Genomic DNA, 18,773 nt, shown 5'->3' on the forward strand with positions numbered 1-18,773 from the left:
AAAGCAGCCTTTTCCCTCAAAGAGCTTACATTTTAAAGAGTGAGACACATATATGGAAATTAGTGCATACACAATAATTACAAGAAGTTGGAAGGTCACTTTAGAGTGGAAAAACTATAGCAACTGGGGTTAGTGGTAGCGTAGGATAGGGTGAAAGCCCCAAGAGACTTCCTGCAAGACTTTCTGAGACTTAAAGAAAGGTAGATAAAGGGCAAAGGATAAACTCAGCATTTTGATAAATGGATCCTCACAAGTTAATACCAATCAAATAGTACCATTGTGAGATCACATGCTACATTTGGATATCATTTAGCAAGGTTCTGGGACATGATAAGCACATAATAAGTACATATTCTCTTATCCAAAATAAGCCCATACATATACATTTCTTGATCTGGAAAGGACCCCATCTTCCTTTAGGAATTCCAGGAGGGCACAACCAAGTCCTTCAAAGCTGGAGAGGTTTTCTGTGTCTTCCAGAAAGTGAATATGCTTCTGGCCAGTCCAGCTAGATTCAGGCCATTGCCTGTGGCTGACCATAAGATGTTTATTATTTCTGGCCACAGCAATCCATAAAGACCATCTGATAAGAAGTGGTGAGCTGTGGCTATGGGATGATTCACAGAATTTCCTGCCTTCACTGTCTTGCTGCACTAATATATCCTCTAGCTCTAAAAATTATTTTTCTTGAGTCTAGACTTGACCATGGCACAACACAATAAAAACCAATCTAATCCCTCTAATCTCCTTAGTCTTTTAAAGTTCTTAATTATCTGGCTTTTATGTTTATTTTCAACCTTATTATACATTACCCCTTTAGCTTCTGCCAAATTGACCATCTCACACATGACTCTCTCTCTTTTTCCTTATTTTGTGCCTTTGCACTAACCATCCTCCATAAATGAAAGGCACTCCCCTCTCATCTCCTGACCCCAGCATTCTACAAATGACTTAACTGAGGCCCAGGGAGGTGATAGACTTTCCTAAAATCACACCACCAATTTATCCCTTGATGACAGGACATAGGCCAGTTAGAGTCCTGTGGCCCCATGGGAGAAATCATTAAATATTCCTCATCTTAATAAAGCTAGAGAAGGAAGAAATATAAGGATTTAATTATCACTTGAAACTTACACTTTCCTTTTCTTATATAGCTTGAACTTGTTGGGATAGGAAAAATGGGACAGGAGAATGAAAGAAGAGGAATCTAGGAGTTTTGAGGCTTAGGTATTTTTACAGTTGGGGGCAAGGGATGGAGATATTTACTATTTAATTTTTTTCTTGAAACAAGATAGAGAGAGGCTCCAGTAAAATAGCCGGAAGAAATAGAATTCTTCTGGAAGGTGTATTTTTTCTTAGTTTGAGTACATACACTTAAACCAACTATGGCTTGAGTTAAGATGGGTAAGAAGGCAATCGTGTTGCTTATGGAATTGTTCTTCTAGTCTTCCAGATCCTCAAAACAAAGAAACACTTAACTGATACTCAAATAACAAAAACAAACTAATGGTAGGCTTGAAGAAAAACTACATGCTATCAATGAAGGGACAGTCTTAAATGAATTGAAAGAGGTTCCTCATCCTATTGGCTTCTGGATGAAGAATTTTTTTTAGCTACAATCACCTAAAATGGCATGTTAAGATATAGAGGAGTTGTTAGATTAGTGTTGGTGGAGAGAGCTCTCACTGAAATCACAAATCTTTCAAGTATTGAAGTATTAATTCTTCATTTAAAAATTATAATCTGATCCCTTTTAAGGGCATTCCCTACATGTATTTCTAATTCACTTTCAAGTTTGAAATCTTACTACTAATGGAAAGTGAACATGGCTTATTACTTCATTACTTTTATAAGGAAAAAGGCCTTTCTAAAGAGGAAGAGTTCCTTTTATGTAAGTGGCTTTTCTAGAGAAATTTTTACAGCTTGTTCATTTCCTCTTATTTAAAATTTTTCTTTGACTGCAAGAAAGGAGAAAAAGAAAAGAAATATAGCATAGATTTTCCTGTTTTTTCATTCATCTAAATTCAGCAACATGCCCCTTTAAGAGTTAGACATTTTTATTCTCACTGTGTCAAACTTGAGATGGAAGGCTCTATAGAGTGTTTAGAAAGAGAGAGCTAAGAATGGGTGCACTGGGGAAGAATAAATCTGCAATTCAGTTAAATTTCTGTTCATTTGCCTCTTCCGGGATTTGAATTCAGTGATTTTGTGTAAATATGGAAGGGAAATCTGACATTGGGAGGGAAATAACAATTGAGTTGCTAGCCTCAGAAAATCAATTTGAGAATGAGAGAAGAGAAGGCATGTGAATTAAGGAAGGAGACAGAAAAACAAATGGAGCTATAGCCACAAAGGCATTTTTCCCCTCATGTCAAAATGTCTTGTATCATAAGCCCTCCACTGAGAGGGAGGCTTCCAGGGCTAAGGGACACTTGTTAAAAGATGGGATTTTAAATGATCACGTGGCTGCTGTCCGAGGTTCTGGAGGAAGATGCCTGAAGGTGATTGCATCTGAGTGGTTTTCTACAGGGAGTCACTGAAATCATTATAAATCCTGCCAGCTTCCTTGAAGTTGAAACAACCTGCGGAAACCTTTGAAGTCCCATGACTCTAAGAGGCTGTAGAGATCCCAAATTGGTACTCATTTAAGGCCTTTCCTATTGCTTGGCTATATTCCTGATGGATCTAGGAGGAAATGGGGACATCATGCTGTAATGGTTAATACTCTGGTTTTGAAGTCTGTGATCATGGATAAGTCACAAAATCACAGAATATCAGAAACTACCCAATATTATAGCCTCCTCAAGTACCTCATTCCACTTTTGCTGAAAGTCTTCTAGAAAAGGGGAAACAACCTCCTTGAAGGATCCATCCCACTTAGAGACAAATCTAACTATTTGGATCAATTCAAGCCTAAATTCTCTTCTTTGCTACTTCTATCCATGGCTTCCATTTATAGAAGCAAGCCAAGAAGCATTTATGAAGCATTTACAATGTGTCAGGCATTGTACTAAACCAAACAAATCTAATTCTTCATAAAGCATTATTGACCTTACAACTTTCCCTCACCTTACCATTCAGAGCCTAAGTTTTCTAATGTGTAAAATGGTAATAAAAGCAATTCTTACTCCACCTACCTAAAGGATAGTTTAGGATATGGTTTGCAAAACTTAAAGTGCTGTATAAATATAAAATATTGTTATTATCATTATTGCCACTTATTTTTGCTGGAATTTATCATTATCAATAGGATTTCTCATGAATTTCTTTCATCAGGAAACTGAAGACTGTAGAGTATATGGTTTATTTTCCTTACTTTTCTCCATTGAAGCGAAGGGATACAAAAGAGAAAAATTAATTTTGGAAGTGAATAGCTGACTAGAAAGTGGTATCTAGAAATGAGATTTGGATTTGTGCATCACAGCTTATAAATATAGTTGACAGATTTCTGGCCATAGATGAAATGAACCTAAAATGGGCTGATAAGAATGTATATGCCAGGTTTTTGCTTGTTTTGTTTTGTTTTACAAATCTAATCAAAGGGACTTTAACTAAAAATGACTGGGGATAGAGAATATTGCCTGTATACAGCCTATCCATAATAGATGTTACAGATAGTGGTCACATAGAAGGAAGAAAAATATCTGTTTTGACACCTACAAATTTACAGGAAATGATATACAACCAAGGAGATGAGAATAAAATTTATGGTCTCAAGTTTCTACATATAAGTGTCCAAAGTTTAGGCAAGCAAAAGAAAATATTCATAACTCAAGAGAGAGGAACTTATTTGACTCCATATGCATCACTGAGATTTGATGAAATAAAACTCAGAATTCGACTATGCCTCTGGATAGGTATATTTCATTTAAAACAATTCAAAATGGTGGTGGAGTAGCATATTAAAAAGGTTTCCTTTTGTGTAGAAATGAAGGGTCCAAAAAAGAGAAAGGATGATGGAGGATATTTGGGTGAAGCTGAAAAACCAATTGATTTTGTAGTCAGATAAGAAAAACACTCAGGAAAAGAGAAAAGTTTGAAGAACAGAGTGCAAGCCTGTCACTGAGCCATGATGTGGGACTTTAATTATCTAGATATTTTCTAGAGCTCTCTATGATTAAAAGAGATCATCTACTTGTTTATTGGTTTGTCTGAGTTATAATTTCATTCTTCAAAAAAGTGGAGGATTCAGTAAGAAAAAATTCTCTTCTGCATTTGATTCTCCTTAATGGGAAGAACTGATTTCTGGGATAGAAATGATGGGAAACTTAAAGGGAAGTTATCATTTGATACTAGAGTTTATAATAGGGGAGAAAAATTTTAGGATAGTCTGACATACAACCTCAAATTGGGAAAAAACAGATTTTGGAGGATTTGGAGGAGAGATAAACAGGAACTAATGGAATGTAATACTTCAGGGAAGTCAATCCATGGAGGATAAGAGACAATTAAGAAGGAAATTATGAGAAAATATAAACAATTCCATTGGGGAGGCAAAATTGGATTTGGCAGAGGACACTAAAGTGAATTACGAGGGAAGTTATCAAATAAGGTTGGTTTTAAAATGAAATTATCTATCTATCTATGTATCTATATTTATAGATAGATAAATATGGATATAGATGTATATATAACTGTATATTTACATATACAGCTATGGTTAATACTCTGGTTTTGAAGTCTGTGATCATGGATAAGTCACAAAATCATAGAATCTCAGAAACTACCCACTATTACAGCCTCCTCAAGTATCTCATTCCACTTTTGCTGAAAGCCTTCCAGAAAAGAGGAAACAACTTCCTGAAAGAATCCATACACATATATACTATGAATGCAAGAGTTGTACAGTTTTACCAAGAGAGCTAATCAGAATGAGCTGAAGCTAGTGAGGGAAGCTAATGATTAAAGCTAATGTTTATAAAGCTATATTGGGAGAAGGAGGAGGATCACCACATGGGTAACACCTCTGCTTGGTGAGGTAGGATGATAAGAACTGAAAAACTGCTTCAGTCTTATTTGTATTTTCTCTGCAAAGAATGGCTCTGGAAATGACATAAAAATGCCCAACAATGAGTTGATATTCAAGATAAGTAAGGAGCTTTTATATGGCCTTGATGAATCCAGTTTACCTGGGCCAGATGAACAAAATTATTAAATCTTAAAAGAACTAACAGATGTATTTTCTAAGCCATTTTCTGGGAGTTTTAAATGATGAAAATGAGAGAGAAACTACCAATTGGGGGAAAGGAAAAAGTTATCTTGATTGACAATAATGAGAAGAGATCAGAATTAGTCAATTGTAGTCCAATAGACTTAACTGCTTTTCCCAAGAGAGTACTGGAGCAGATCATTAATGGGATGATTAGCAAACATCGCGAAAGAGACATACATAAAACTACAAGGAGCCAGGATGGCTTCATCATAAACATATCATGAATTTCTTTTCTTTTTTGAGAGGATTACTATAGTAGTATATGAAAGGAATATTAGGAAGAATGAAGGGAACTAAAGCCATATAATTTTCTTATATTTAGCAAATATTTTTATAAAGTATATCATAGTTTTCTTGTAGAGAAAATAGAGACATTTGGACTAAATGGTAATATGATTAAATGAATTCAGAATGGTCAGATATTTTGGCTCAGAGTTTTGTAAATGGCAGGAGGTCTCCAGTAGAGTGCCCCAGGGATCTATGCTTGGCTCTGCAATGTTTAACGTTTTTATCAATGTCTTGGATAAAGGCATATATTGTATCCAATTTGCAATAAGTTAGGTAGGATAACTAACACGGTGGATGATAGTAAGAATATAAAAAGATATTGGTAGGGTAATATAATAACACAAAACTCAGTACTGATAAATATAAAGTTTTGCACATGAGTAAAAAAATCAACTCCATGGATATAAAATACGAAAAGTATGATTAGATATTTTTTTTGCCTTATAAAAATGGAGATTTTAGTGGCCTGAATTCTGAGTATGATCCAACATTATGGTGATCAAAAAGGGTTAATGCAATCTTGAAACGTGTAGCTTTGGGGAATAGGGATTGAGTAGTTACTTTGTACTCCATTTCTGTCAAACCTTATTGGGAATACCATGTGCAGTTGCCACAGATTAGAAAAGACATCAATAAGATGGAGGGGAAATGGAAAACAACAAAGATAGTAAAGGACTTTGAGTCTTTGACTTACATGAACGTTACTTAAAGGAATAAGGCACATTTAACTTGGAGAAGAGAAAACTTGATTTGGGCCATGATAATAGTCTGCAAATAGTTGAAAGACTACAGCAAGTGGAGTTGGAGTTAGACTTAATAGCAGGCCAGTTTGATTTCAATAGAGTGCATTAATAGAATTAATGAGAAACCCAAAGAGCTGGAATGAAGCTTTAAAGGCCAAGTGAAAGATTTTGGAAGTGAGCGACTGTCAATAACTAGAAAATACTCAGGGCATCCAAAATAAAGCAGCAAAAGAGAGGAACATCCCATCCCAGACTATTTCAAAGTTTATTTCATTGGAGAAAAACAGACATGCTGATTGATATTGGCAATGAGTTTTAACATGCATTTTTTGCTGGTTGCATTGTATTCTTGGGATACGCCATGGATTTTTGCGAGATAGATTGTATTCTTGGGACACATACTGCCCCAGAGGGCTCAAATAATAAATTTTTGGAAACTGGAGAAGTGCTTTGGCAACTCTACAATTAAAAGTATTCTTTATTTTATAGACCAAAGGATTCAAATAGTATCAGTTCAAATAAAAACTAAACAGAAGTTTGTGCATCAGTAATAGGGAAGGGAAAGAGGGTGCTTACATGTGCGATTTGCCTTTATTTGCTAATTGGAGGGAAAGGTGAACAAGGGCCATTTAAGCACATACATTAGATTGATTTCAGTTCATACCAGACAGTTGCTGAAGTCAGGAGGCTTAATGAGATAGTACAAGGCTGTTAGGTTTATGTCTTTGAGTTAACAGGGAAAAAAAAATCTCTAAATGATCCAGGTTGAAGTAATGGGATGCTTTGTGAATCATTCAAATAAGACTTTGGGTGGGGTTTAGTTGACTTCATGAACAGAGAAGATGACACATTTGACCTTGAGAATGCACATTGCCTCAGATATCAGGAAAGTCCACAGTAAATTCTGTTCTAATGAATTTGTAATTATCATAAATTATTAGGCCAACAGAAAATTGTGCCTAATTGATTTCCAAGGTCTATTAAGGCTTGTAACTACCTTTATTGATATTTTTGAGATATGGGAACCTAGCGCTTGAGACTATTTATTCCTTATAAAATGCCATGCTTCCTTTCCTTGAGCTACGATTCCTAAATATATGGGACTCCCCTAAATTTGGGTATCAGGTGGTGCTTGACAATATTGTAATTGCCTCTTTAAATATAATGCATTATAGATGATATGTGTCTTCCTATTCCAGCACCTTATGAATTTCTACATAGAGTGTTATGGGCTCAGTAGGTATCCAATCAACGTTTACTGTGATGAACAAAGTTCTGAGTTCTCTGGCAAGTAGTTTTGGAGGAATAAAAAGGTATTACACCCGAATATTGTATACATTGTCAGAAGTGGTCTTCATATGGCATGGTTTTTCCTGTTTTTCTTTCTTAGAAGAGAAGGTACAGTTTTGAAGAGTTTTGCCTGCCATTTATTGCCTGTGTGTTCTTAGGCAAATCACTCTGGATATCAATGTCTCCATCTAAAACTGTGTGGGTTGGACTAGATGGCCTCTGTGGTTTAATGCATATCTAAATCTATGATCCTAGGATGTTATTATTTCCCTCCTCTCCTATGAAAAGTGGCACACAATGGGGACAGAACGGTACATATATAGCTTAGTCAATACATCACATTATGCGCTTCTTTTGTTTTACCATTTTCCTTTGATGTAGAGGTAGGTTTGATTAGGAGTAGAGTGAATCATATTCAACAACTTATATTTAAAAAATAAGCAAACATATATTTTTAAACGATCATGCATAGCCCAGACATTCCTAAAAGTATCAAAAGTAAGTCAACATGCAGCCCATAAGGATTCATTTCTGTTTAAAGTTGACGCCATTAACCTAGATCTTACTAGATCTAAAAACTGGGATCCTGTGATTATAGATTTGTAGTGGAGTGAAGAGAGAACTTGGAGTCAAAAATGAATGTCTTCAAATTCACCTTCAGATACTACCTTTGTCACCTTGGGCAAATCATTCAAAATACATCAGATTCAGTTTCTTTATCTGTAAAGCTGGATCGACAGTTCTCAGATTTTTGGTGTTTGGCATTTTTGAAATTAGCAAGCTCCCTCAAGACCTTTTGCTTGTGTAGGTTATATGTATTGATATTTTGAATATTAGCAAATCTTAGTATTATTATGAAAATAGTTTTGACTGTGAACTCCCTGAAAGGCTCTCCCATGATCCCATGAGTCACATTTTAAGAACATCAAAATTTGATACTTAATTCTTTTAAGTTCTACCCTCTAGAGCACCATAGGAAATGGTATGCCATCTTTTCTCTATTTTCTCTTTTAATTTCAGAAAAATTTACTTCCTCCTCTATATTCTCTCAATGTATATTTTCTCAATTATGCATCTATGCTTTATGAAATTTCAATTTATCCAAATACCATTTGATAACTACTGACACTTCTATTTAATATGACCATAGCTACACATTTATAGGGCTTATTAAAGTTTTAAAGGAATATTTCCCATTTCATTCATTCATTCACATGTTTTAAAAATATCACCAATCAATCCAGTAGCCAACATGTATTGATAGTGTACTTTATGCATTTGAGCCATAACTACTTAGTATTACTCTGTGTATAGAGATAGGGAAACAGGAAGAGAGAAGAGAGGGGACAGACAGAGATAGAGAGAAAGAAGGAGAAGGAAGAAGAAGAGGAGGAGGAGTCAGAAGAGAAGGAAAAGGAAGAGGAGGAGGGAAAAAAAGGGAAGGAGAGTAAGGGGAGGAGGAGGGAGAGAAGAAGTAGCAATGGGTGGTATAAAAGGTTATGATCCCTACCTGCTTCCAGGAAGTTTTACCTCCATCACAAAAAACAGATTGATGTGGTCAATGGAAGAGTAAGGAAATCTTAGAATGAGACTCATTTTTGTGAAACTATGTTCTAAAGTTGGAAGTGGAATTTTAATTTCAGACAACAGCTAATTGTCGAGTTTGGTTGGGATTTAGGGGACATGAAGAGAGTAGTAAGATGATGTTGTGACTATAGGACAAGGCTAGTGTGTATAGGGCCTTAAATACTAGGCTGATTTGAATGAATTGAAGAGAGGGAGAAACCTAAGGTGAGTCTACCAAGAAATAGTGCAGTTAATAGACAGGAGTCATATTCACATGATAGTTCTAAAGTCCTATTGCAGGGCACTCACTGACAGAAGCTTTCAGTTGTCTAGGTTGAATAACTTAGAGACCTCTATCTTGGTTCTTGATTCGAATCTATTTTCATTTTGTGTCTGGTTAAACAAATCCACATATTAGCCTTGTCCTTATGAGAATAAGAGAATGGTATCTTATCTGTCCTATAAAAATGCCTTTCTTGGAAGGCAAGAAGAAAAGAAATGATGATATTGAAACAACTCTGATAACCCCATCATTATTTCTATATAGTGAAATGATTTCTGTGCCTGAGACAAAGTAGCAAAAACCAAAGATGATTCTAGGGAGATAGCGAATAAGAATTCACATCCTGGTGTAGTCACATAGGGATTTTGTCCTGTACCTTGAAGAATGAGTGTGTAAAGTGCTGGAAAGAGATGAGAACACCTTCTAAAGTCAACTGTCACCCCTCACGTGTCTTATTTAATAACTTAGTTGGAGGAAGCCTTTAAATGAGTTGCTGATACACTATTAGATTTTCCCACCAAAGAAAATCATGTTCAGTTGCAACATAATTTGCTCTATGAAATTTACAGATCTGTCATCCATAAAAATATTAATGAATAAAACATAAACAAAACTTATAGTCTCTCTGAAAAATGATGGTAAAAGAAAAAAGGGATTTGGATTTGGATTTTTTGCTTCAGAGAGGGGGAAAATGAATCTTGTATTTTTATTCTCAATGCCTTTTTTTGGCAAGGGGAGGGTTATATGAGATGACTATTAATGTCCAAATTCACAGCAGGGGAGAAGGGAAATGGCAGTAAATTTGAAAGTACATTTACATTATAGCAAGGTTTATAGAGGCATTGTAATTCACACAGTTATTCCAACAGAAGTTTGGATTCTCTCCAATTTAATTTTCTGAAGTTCGAGTTTGCAGCTGGGTCACTTGTAGTCTAATCTGTGAAATGTATCTCTTAAGACTGTGGATTGGAAGCCCGACATCCCAGCTGTCACCCAAGGACCATCATTTATAGCCATTGGGGTCTGAGGGCAAAACATCAGAATCACTTTATGTGGACATAGCAACACAGCCAGCTCCATAAATTTTGTTGCAAAGAGAAATAATCAATACTTCATGTTTAATGATGCAAAGCAAAAATTAGTATAGATTTTCACATCTTCTGCTTTCCCAAATTATACAAACATTAGTAATCCCTTTTGTACTGCTTTTATTACACTTTCATTAAAAATACCAAAAAATACCCAGTGATATATAATTGAATGATTTCACAGTCAAATAATGTCAAAACCAATTTTTTAAATTTTTAAAAAGGCTTTCCCAGAAGTTAAATTATTCTACATATACACTATAATTTATGTAAGGGGTATGGGGTTTGTTACCCAGAGATATTAATGAAGTAAATCGCAGATTATTTCTCTTTTAAATGACCACACATAATTCTGGGATATGCAGGTAAGAAAACGGTCAGAGTGGTAAGTCCTAGGGTTAGAAGGTTAGCTTTCAGACACACGTGCATGGTAGAGGAAAGCAATTTTGAGGGAGTTCCAGCTTTCAAATCTGTCCAAAGAACATGTCCTGTGAGATTGGAAGGTGGATATTCGAAGAGGAAAGCCAAGTAGGCAGGTTGATTGCTGGACAGCTCCAATGGCTGCCTAAGTGACTGGAAGTGATAAGATTTCTAACTAGCATTTCAATATTTATGTAAGAGGAAAACCTACAGGGACAGGAGCAGGAAGACCAATCTGGAAAACCAAAGGGTGAAATTCTGCATTCACAATCCTGCCAACCATTTACTGCCTGTGTATCTTGGAATGACAGACAGGTCTAAGGACACCGGAAAACATTGGGTGCTGATAGTAAATCTGTTACTGCTGATCTATGGTGCTTTATAAAAATTACACAGTGGTTGTTTTGTCATAGTTCTGGATAAATCCTAAATTTTCACAGCACAAATTTCTTTGTGAAGGACGGATAGAAAATAAGTGTGAACTTCTGTCTTTGTTGCACTTGAATAATTCAAGATCAGGTTCACAGAGTGGCTTAACCTGAATTCAAAGAAGGCAGAGTTATACAGAGGAATACAATGAGGAGGATTCGCCAGAGTACACTGAGATGAGAATGGGATCACAGATCAGGAACTGGAAGGAAGGAAATAAGTGTGTATCGAGTGCCTATCATCTCAGGTACTTTCTGAGCTCTTTAGAATATTATCTCATTTGGGACTCAGTGACTGAGCTCAGACTAAGGTGGTCTGGGATCACAGCTCAGCAGCAACAGTGGTAACAGCAGAAGCATCTTCCAAACCTCTTCCCTTTTGTGACCACCCTAGGGGATCTTTGCCTCCTGCCATCATGCCATTCTCCAGTAGCCACTTCCCCTCATACAATGACCACCTGGCTAAGGTGCTGATGCCAAAACTCTATGAAAAATTCTGAGATAAAACTGCCCTCAGAGATTTTATCCTAGATGGTGTCATCCACATTGGTGTGGAAAACCCAGGGAACCCATTCATCATGACTGTGGGCTAAGAGACTGGAGATGAATAGAGCTAGAATGTATTCAAGAAAGAGTTTGATCCTATCATTGAGGATTGACATGGAGGCTACAAGCCTTCGAATGAGAATAAGACTGATCTTAACCTTGACAATCTGCAGGGTAGTGATGACCTGGATCCTATGTGTTGAGTTCTCAGGTTTGAACTAGTGAGAGCATTCAAAGGTTCTGTTTGTCCCCATCTTGTAGCTGGGTGAGCACCGTGCCATAGAGAAGCTCCCTTTGGAAGTGCTGGCCACCTAAAAGGGACCCTGAATGGGAAATTCTTTGTTTTAAAGAACATAACTGAGCAGCAACAGTAGCAGCTGATTGATGACCTCTTCCTCTTCAACAAGTCTGCATTTCTACTCCTTTTGGCATCTGGAATAGTCCAATTCTGGACCCTTGGCACAATAATAAGATCTTTCTGGTGTGAATCAGTGAGGAAGATCACCTGAGAATTATTTCTATGCAGAAGAAAAGTAGCATGAAGGTGCTCACACATTTCTTCATGGGACTCACCCAAATTGAAAACCCTAGTAAGACTAAGAGCTACAAGATCATGTGGAACCCCTAATTGGGCTACATCCTGACTCCTCCCTACAATTTAGGCTCAAGCTTACGTGCAAGTGTTTATATCAAACTTCTCCATCTGGGCCACCATGAGAAGTTTGGTGAGGGGCTAAAGAAGCTGAGGCTCCAGAAAAGGGGGACCCAAAAGTTGTGAGTGGTGCCTTTGACATCTGCAGTCCTGGACAATTAGGCTTCTCAGAGGTGGAGCTGGTGCAAATGGTGATGCATGGTGTGAAATTGTTCATTGAAATGGAGAAGCATTAGGAGCAGGGCCAGCCCTTTGATGACTTTTTTCCAGCCCAGAAATGAGCAGTTGGCCTCCTGTGTTCTGTGCTTCCTAATTTATTGGATGAATGAATAACCACCAACCTTCCCACCTGTGGCTCCCTGGGAAATTCTGGATGCAGCCCACCTAATCATGTTGTAGAGAAGTCTTCCTTCCTTCCTTTGACATTAGAGATTTTTTTAATGGCTGAAATGTTGCTGAATGCTGAAATGACAAATTATTCTTCTGGTCTGAAAAAATATCATCTCATTTGATTCTCACAACAACCCTGGGAAATAAGTTCTATTATTATCCCCACTTTACAGCTGAGGCAGTACGGAGTTAAGGGGCTTGCCCAGGGTCACACAGATCTTCCTGGGTATAGGACCAGCCCTCTAACACAATGAACTGCTTAGCTGGCAGAGGCTCTGGAAGGGACCTCATTTGCCATCGAGGGCAATTGTCCTTTTACAGATGTGAAAACTGAGTGGCTTATCCAGGGATATCTAAGTAATAAATGTCAAAGAAAGGCTTTGATGCTGCTTTGTCTATAAATGGGCTGAAGAGGTGACTCTATATAGGCCTACGAAATCAATAGGGACCAAACTTCCTGCCTCCTTATAAGATATCAATTTAATGTAAAAAAAGAAAACAGAAGCAGAGGATGATGGCTGTAGGTGGGAAACAGGGGACATCTGAGACTAGAAGAAAATTTTTGAAATTTCTTTTACATTTGTGGGGTTTTTTTTGGTTCTTCTGAAGAGAAATAAAATTGAGGGAAATGGTAGAAAGAACAAATAAAGGCAGAGATTTTTCATATCAAATTTCTACAAAACTAAAATTCTGGAAGCTGTGAAGTATCATCCAAGACAGTATGGTGCAATGTATGATAGGTCAGCCTTGAGAGTGAAAGGCCTGCATCCAAGTCCTGCCTCTGAAACACACCGGCTCTGTAACTAGAGGCAAGGCAGGCAATTTCCCAGTGATCCAAGCAACTCTCTCAAATGAAGAGGCGGAGATGAATAGCCAATCTGCAGCAGTGGAGGGAGCTTTCTGATCTGGCTATCCCCAAATCTATGCAATTCTGGTCCTAGATCAAAGGCAGTTCAGTGGACAGAAGGAAGGGCCTAATGAATGAAACTTGCTTCTCTGCCAACTCTGCCTCTATATCTGTCTTCATCTCCTTGTCTTTGTCTCTTTCTCTGTCTCACTATCTCTCTTGTTCACACACTCACCCAGGCACACACACACACACTCATTAAAAAAAACCCTCTGCCAATTGTATTGTGATACTTCCATATAGTTAGCTTAAATCGCCAAATGCTGAAATCAATCCTCCAAATTGTCAGTTGAGCAGCTGTTCAGAATGTTCTGGGTAGTCATTGACCTTCTGTTCAATAGGATTTCATAGAATATAGAAAGTTGTTCCTTTAATTCATGGTAGGCCTTCTCCCCCAGCTCCCTGCAATGAAAGGATCGTCAGAGAGGGCAGCTGGCACGTTCTTGTGAGGGGAAAAATGTTTCCTGCAACACTCCACATCCCAGAGGAAAGGAAATAAGAAAGTGACAATGAGAATGCATTCTAAGAGGGGAAAATTTTAAATATTTCCATTTCCTTGTTTCTTGCCTAATTATTATTAGATGAGAATCATGAGCCAGTCAATCCAGACCCTTCCTTGCCCCTGTCCTTTAGCTGCATGTTAGAGAGGACATTTATGCTATACCTTCGTTTGTGCTCAAAATAATATCCAGCTTCACCAGGTACAGTTTTTAAAGTGCTCTATGTGAAGTCCTTAAATAAGCCATAAAGAAAGGAGCACAACAAAGGTTTGTAGAAAGAAGAGGACTACATTTCTTAATGAAATTGAGTAACAAGATGCTTGATCAACATGTAATTCTGTAATGGAGCATTTAGGTCAGGTTTTAAGCTTTCTTTATGGACCATTGAGATATGTTTAGTTCCAATAAGATTATAACCATTGTAGAGAGCAAGGTATGGTATGGGAGCCTCCTTCATATTCTTACTTGAATCCCTTTGTTCTTTCTGCTCTGCTTTAAGTGAGAATATGATGTGATGGATATAGGACTAAATTTGGAAACTTGAAGCAAAATTATGGACATCCACAGCACATTTCTTTTTCCCCCTTTTTTATAAAGCGTATTTTTTACTTTTGAAATACATGTAGAGATAGTTTTCAACATTAACCCTTGCAAAACTTTATATTCCAATTTTTTCTCCTTCCCCTACTCTTTTCCTAGACAGCAAGTAATCCAATATATGTTAAACATGGGCAATTCTTCTATATGTATTTCCACAATTATCATGCTACACACACAAAAAAAAAAACCAGATCAGAAAGGAAAATAATGAGAAAGAAAATAAAATGCAAGTGAACAGCAACATAAAGAGTGAGAATATTATGTTGTGATCCACATTCAGTTCCCACAGTTCTCTTTCTAGGTGCAGATGGCTCTCTCCATCATAAGACCGTTGGAACTAGCCTGAATCTCCTTACTATTGAAAAGTGTCATGTCCTATCAGAATTGATCATCATATAAACTTGTTGCTGTGTACCATGTTCTCTTGGTTCTATTCATTTCACATAGCATCAGTTCATGTAAGTCTCTTCAGGTCTCTCTAAAATCATCCTGCTGATCATTTCTTATAGAACAATAATATTCCATAATATCCATGTACCATAATTTATTCAGTCATTCTCCAGCTATGGTCATCCACTCAGTTTCCAGTTCCTAGCCACTATAAAAGGGCTGCTTTTTGCACATTTTGCAAACATTTTTATGATCTCTTTGGGATACAAGTTCAGTAGAGACACTGATAGATCAAAGAGTATCCAAAGTTTGATAAAATTTTGAGCATAGTTCCATACTGTTCTCCAAATAGTTGGATCATTTCACAACTCCACCAACAATGTATTAGCATCCCAGTCCCCACCCCCAACATTCATCATTATTTTTTCCTGTTATTTTAGTGAATCTGAAAGGTGTGTAGTGGTACTTCAGAGTTGTCTTATTTTGCATTTCTCTGATCAATAGTGATTTTTCCCCAATAAACATGTATCAAGTACCTACAACATGCCAGGAAATGTTCTAAGGATTGGGGAAAGAGTCCCTGCCCTCAAAGCACTTACAATATAAATGAGGAGACCACACACAAAAGGAAAAAAGAAAACATGGCGGAAAGACCCCAATGTGGGGGCATCATTTACTGAAGGGTTGAAAGCAGGTAAGACATCCTATGAAAAATAAGGCACTGGGAGAAATGTGGTACTCGATGCTCTAGTCCTCTAGAAGGGAGAGGAGACTGAAGTACATGGAGTCCATCAAGGCTTGAACCAACAGAGAATGATGATGAGTTTAGAACTGATGAGCTTATCCCTGAAAGTGGCATCTTGTTTTAAGGAGTTGGAATCAGACAGGACTGCAGATAGAAAGGGCCGTGTGGGGATAAATGAAAGTACCCACCTCACAGAATTGTTATTAAATGAGATAACATATGCAAAATTCTCTGTTAACCTTAAAGCATCCTATAAATAGCAAACTATTATCTGAGTGATGAAACTTATTAACAAGTGACAAAGAGATAATAGACATAATGTGACATGACAGTTCATTCATCAGGCTCAGTCTCACTTTCCCACTCATGCGTACAGTGTCTTTGAAGCACAAGAGTAGAGAAACGTAGGGTCTGAAACAGCTGATGGTTGTCCTTCCTACCCTTGGTCTCCTTAAGGAATAGCCCGTTGTGTGTCTCACCCCCTGAGTGGGACTCTTGCTAATCTGAGTCTATCCACTTTCTCAGTGAACCCGCTTCTCTGCTGTTCTTCGATGAATGAGGCGGTGGTAAGCTGCTTTAGTCCACCACAGCCTTATGCCTGAGATCTGTGGAGCTTCCCAGTGATGCTGCCTTAGTTGAGCACTGTGCCAATATTATACTCTTTCAATGAAAAGTGGATCTTTTAAGCTTGAGATTTGCAAAGCTGTTTAGGACACTTCTCTGAGCTTTTTTTTTTTTTTTTTTTTTTTTTTTTTTTTTACAGGCTTTACGTTCTCAAACCAGAGTAATATTGACAGCTTCTGAGAGGTTTTCTCTATCTTAAGCTGGAGACAGCACTCTGGAACAAGGCAGGTTTTATCCAGTCAGCTCTTGAAACAGTAGCGGACACTGCTCTGTCCAGTCAGCTTCTAGCAGCAGAACTTTCCTTCAATCAGATCAGCTCCCCAAAATCAACTGCAGAGCTTGCCTGACTCTACTTAGTTTGTTCCAGATAGGCAGTCTCCATTTGGTTTCTCTTGCTGTCACTTCTTAACTCTGAGGGCTTCTTAGATTAGCTTCTACCTTTTAATTCTCCTGTTTTTCTGTTCTGTCTTCTGGCTCAAATCAGGCATTTCTTGTATGTGTCTCTTCTCAAGCATCTATGTGAGGTCCTAGTTTTCTCTCAGGTCCTCTTAAAACTTTCTCTGTTTCTCCTCAAATTGTTTTTTCTTCTTCTTACACAAGTGTCCTCCTCTTTTGCCCTTTCCAGTAAATTAAATCTCCACATAAGAAAAGGGGTAATAACTTTACATGTATCTGTAGTCTGGTTGATTTTGCTAAAAAGATTAGGACTTTCCCTTTTAAAAAATATTCTTTAGTAATATTGTTAATCCCACAGGGGTGGTCATAATGGGTGAATGCATGTGGATGTTTTTATGAACTATCCTTACCACTAGGAAACACTCAAAATCTTGTCTTCCTATAGGAAGGAAAGCAAATTATATTAAACTAGGGAATTTATCCTTATTTTTAGGATAAAATAATTTAATTTAACTTTATCAATATCTCTTGCTTTACACTATCAATTTCCAAATATGTCGGTCCTTTCTCTTTCCCTTATCCAGAAGGCTATTCCTTGTAACAAAAACAACAAATGAAAGAAAGCCTCCAAAATAAGGCAATTCAGCAAATTAACTAGCACATCAATGGAGACAGACAGTGTATGCAATATTCCATACCCCATACCCCCCCCATTTTCTCCAAGGGAAGGGAGAAAAAGCATTTATTCTTAATTGAACAGTAAGTTGTATTGCCTATTTGAACTCATCTCAAACATCATTTTTGTCACTGAAAAGATCTACTATTTTGGTTTTCTGAGCAATAATTTTTTCTAAATTATTTTATTTCCCCATGCCATGTGTCTATTTATGTGCCTCCTGAAGAAAGCAGTATGAGATTTTTAAATTTTTCAATAATATTGTATTTTTCTAATTACATGCAAAGATAATTTTCAGCATTCATTTTTTGTAATCCAAAGGTTTTTTTTGTAATCCAATTTTTTCTCTCCCTTCTATTCCTTTACTCTTCCCATGACAATAAGCAATCTGATATGATATATATATATACACACAGAGAGAGACAGAGACATACAATCATTTTAAACACAATAACATTATTCAAGTTGTGAAAGAAAAATCAGAACAGAAGGAAAAAAATCACGAGAAAGAAAAAATAAGCAACACCAACAAAAAGGTGAAAATAGTCTGCTTTGATCAGCATTCAGTATCCATAGTTCTCTTTTTGGATAGCATGATATTTTTGATAGAGTGTTTGGCAATGGATTTTAAAAGATGTGGGTTTAAATTCCTCCTCAGATAATTATTAGTTGTGTGACCTTGGGGAAGCCATTTAAACTATATGCCTCAAGCAGTATTCTGGTACTTACATTGTAGACAATTTGTGATTGACATTTGTATAGGAAATTTTCATACCTCAAGGTTCCTGCTGATGAGGTTAGAAATCTTTTACATATAGAAGTTTTTGGTTGTTGCATATGAGCAGATGAGTGTGGTCATTAAGATGTATAATCAAGACACATTTTCTTTTTACAGGAAGAACTGAAAAGATTGCAGCCAACAATAGAAGAAGTTAGTGATGGAAAATACGTACTTGAAAAGTAAGTATTTAAAAGTACTTGATTGCTAAAATGCCATAAAATACTGCTTCAGTTAGGAAATGTTCATGT

At 36.9% G+C, this 18,773-nt stretch overlaps 1 protein-coding gene and 1 pseudogene across 1 annotated transcript in view; both read left to right on the forward strand.

Annotated features, from left to right (window-relative positions):
* Nucleotides 1-18,773, forward strand: part of IQCJ (IQ motif containing J) — a 173,366-nt gene that overhangs the window by 135,079 nt on the left and 19,514 nt on the right. Inside the window, exon 4 of the mRNA XM_031961111.1 lies at nucleotides 18,640-18,704. Within this exon, the coding sequence (XP_031816971.1) occupies nucleotides 18,640-18,704 (65 nt within the window). The remainder of the gene's footprint in view (nucleotides 1-18,639; nucleotides 18,705-18,773) is intronic.
* Nucleotides 11,735-12,797, forward strand: LOC100934697 (annotated as a pseudogene).

The sequence above is a fragment of the Sarcophilus harrisii genome, chromosome 3, assembly GCF_902635505.1.
Source record: "Sarcophilus harrisii chromosome 3, mSarHar1.11, whole genome shotgun sequence".
Classification (NCBI taxonomy): Eukaryota; Metazoa; Chordata; class Mammalia; order Dasyuromorphia; family Dasyuridae; genus Sarcophilus; species Sarcophilus harrisii.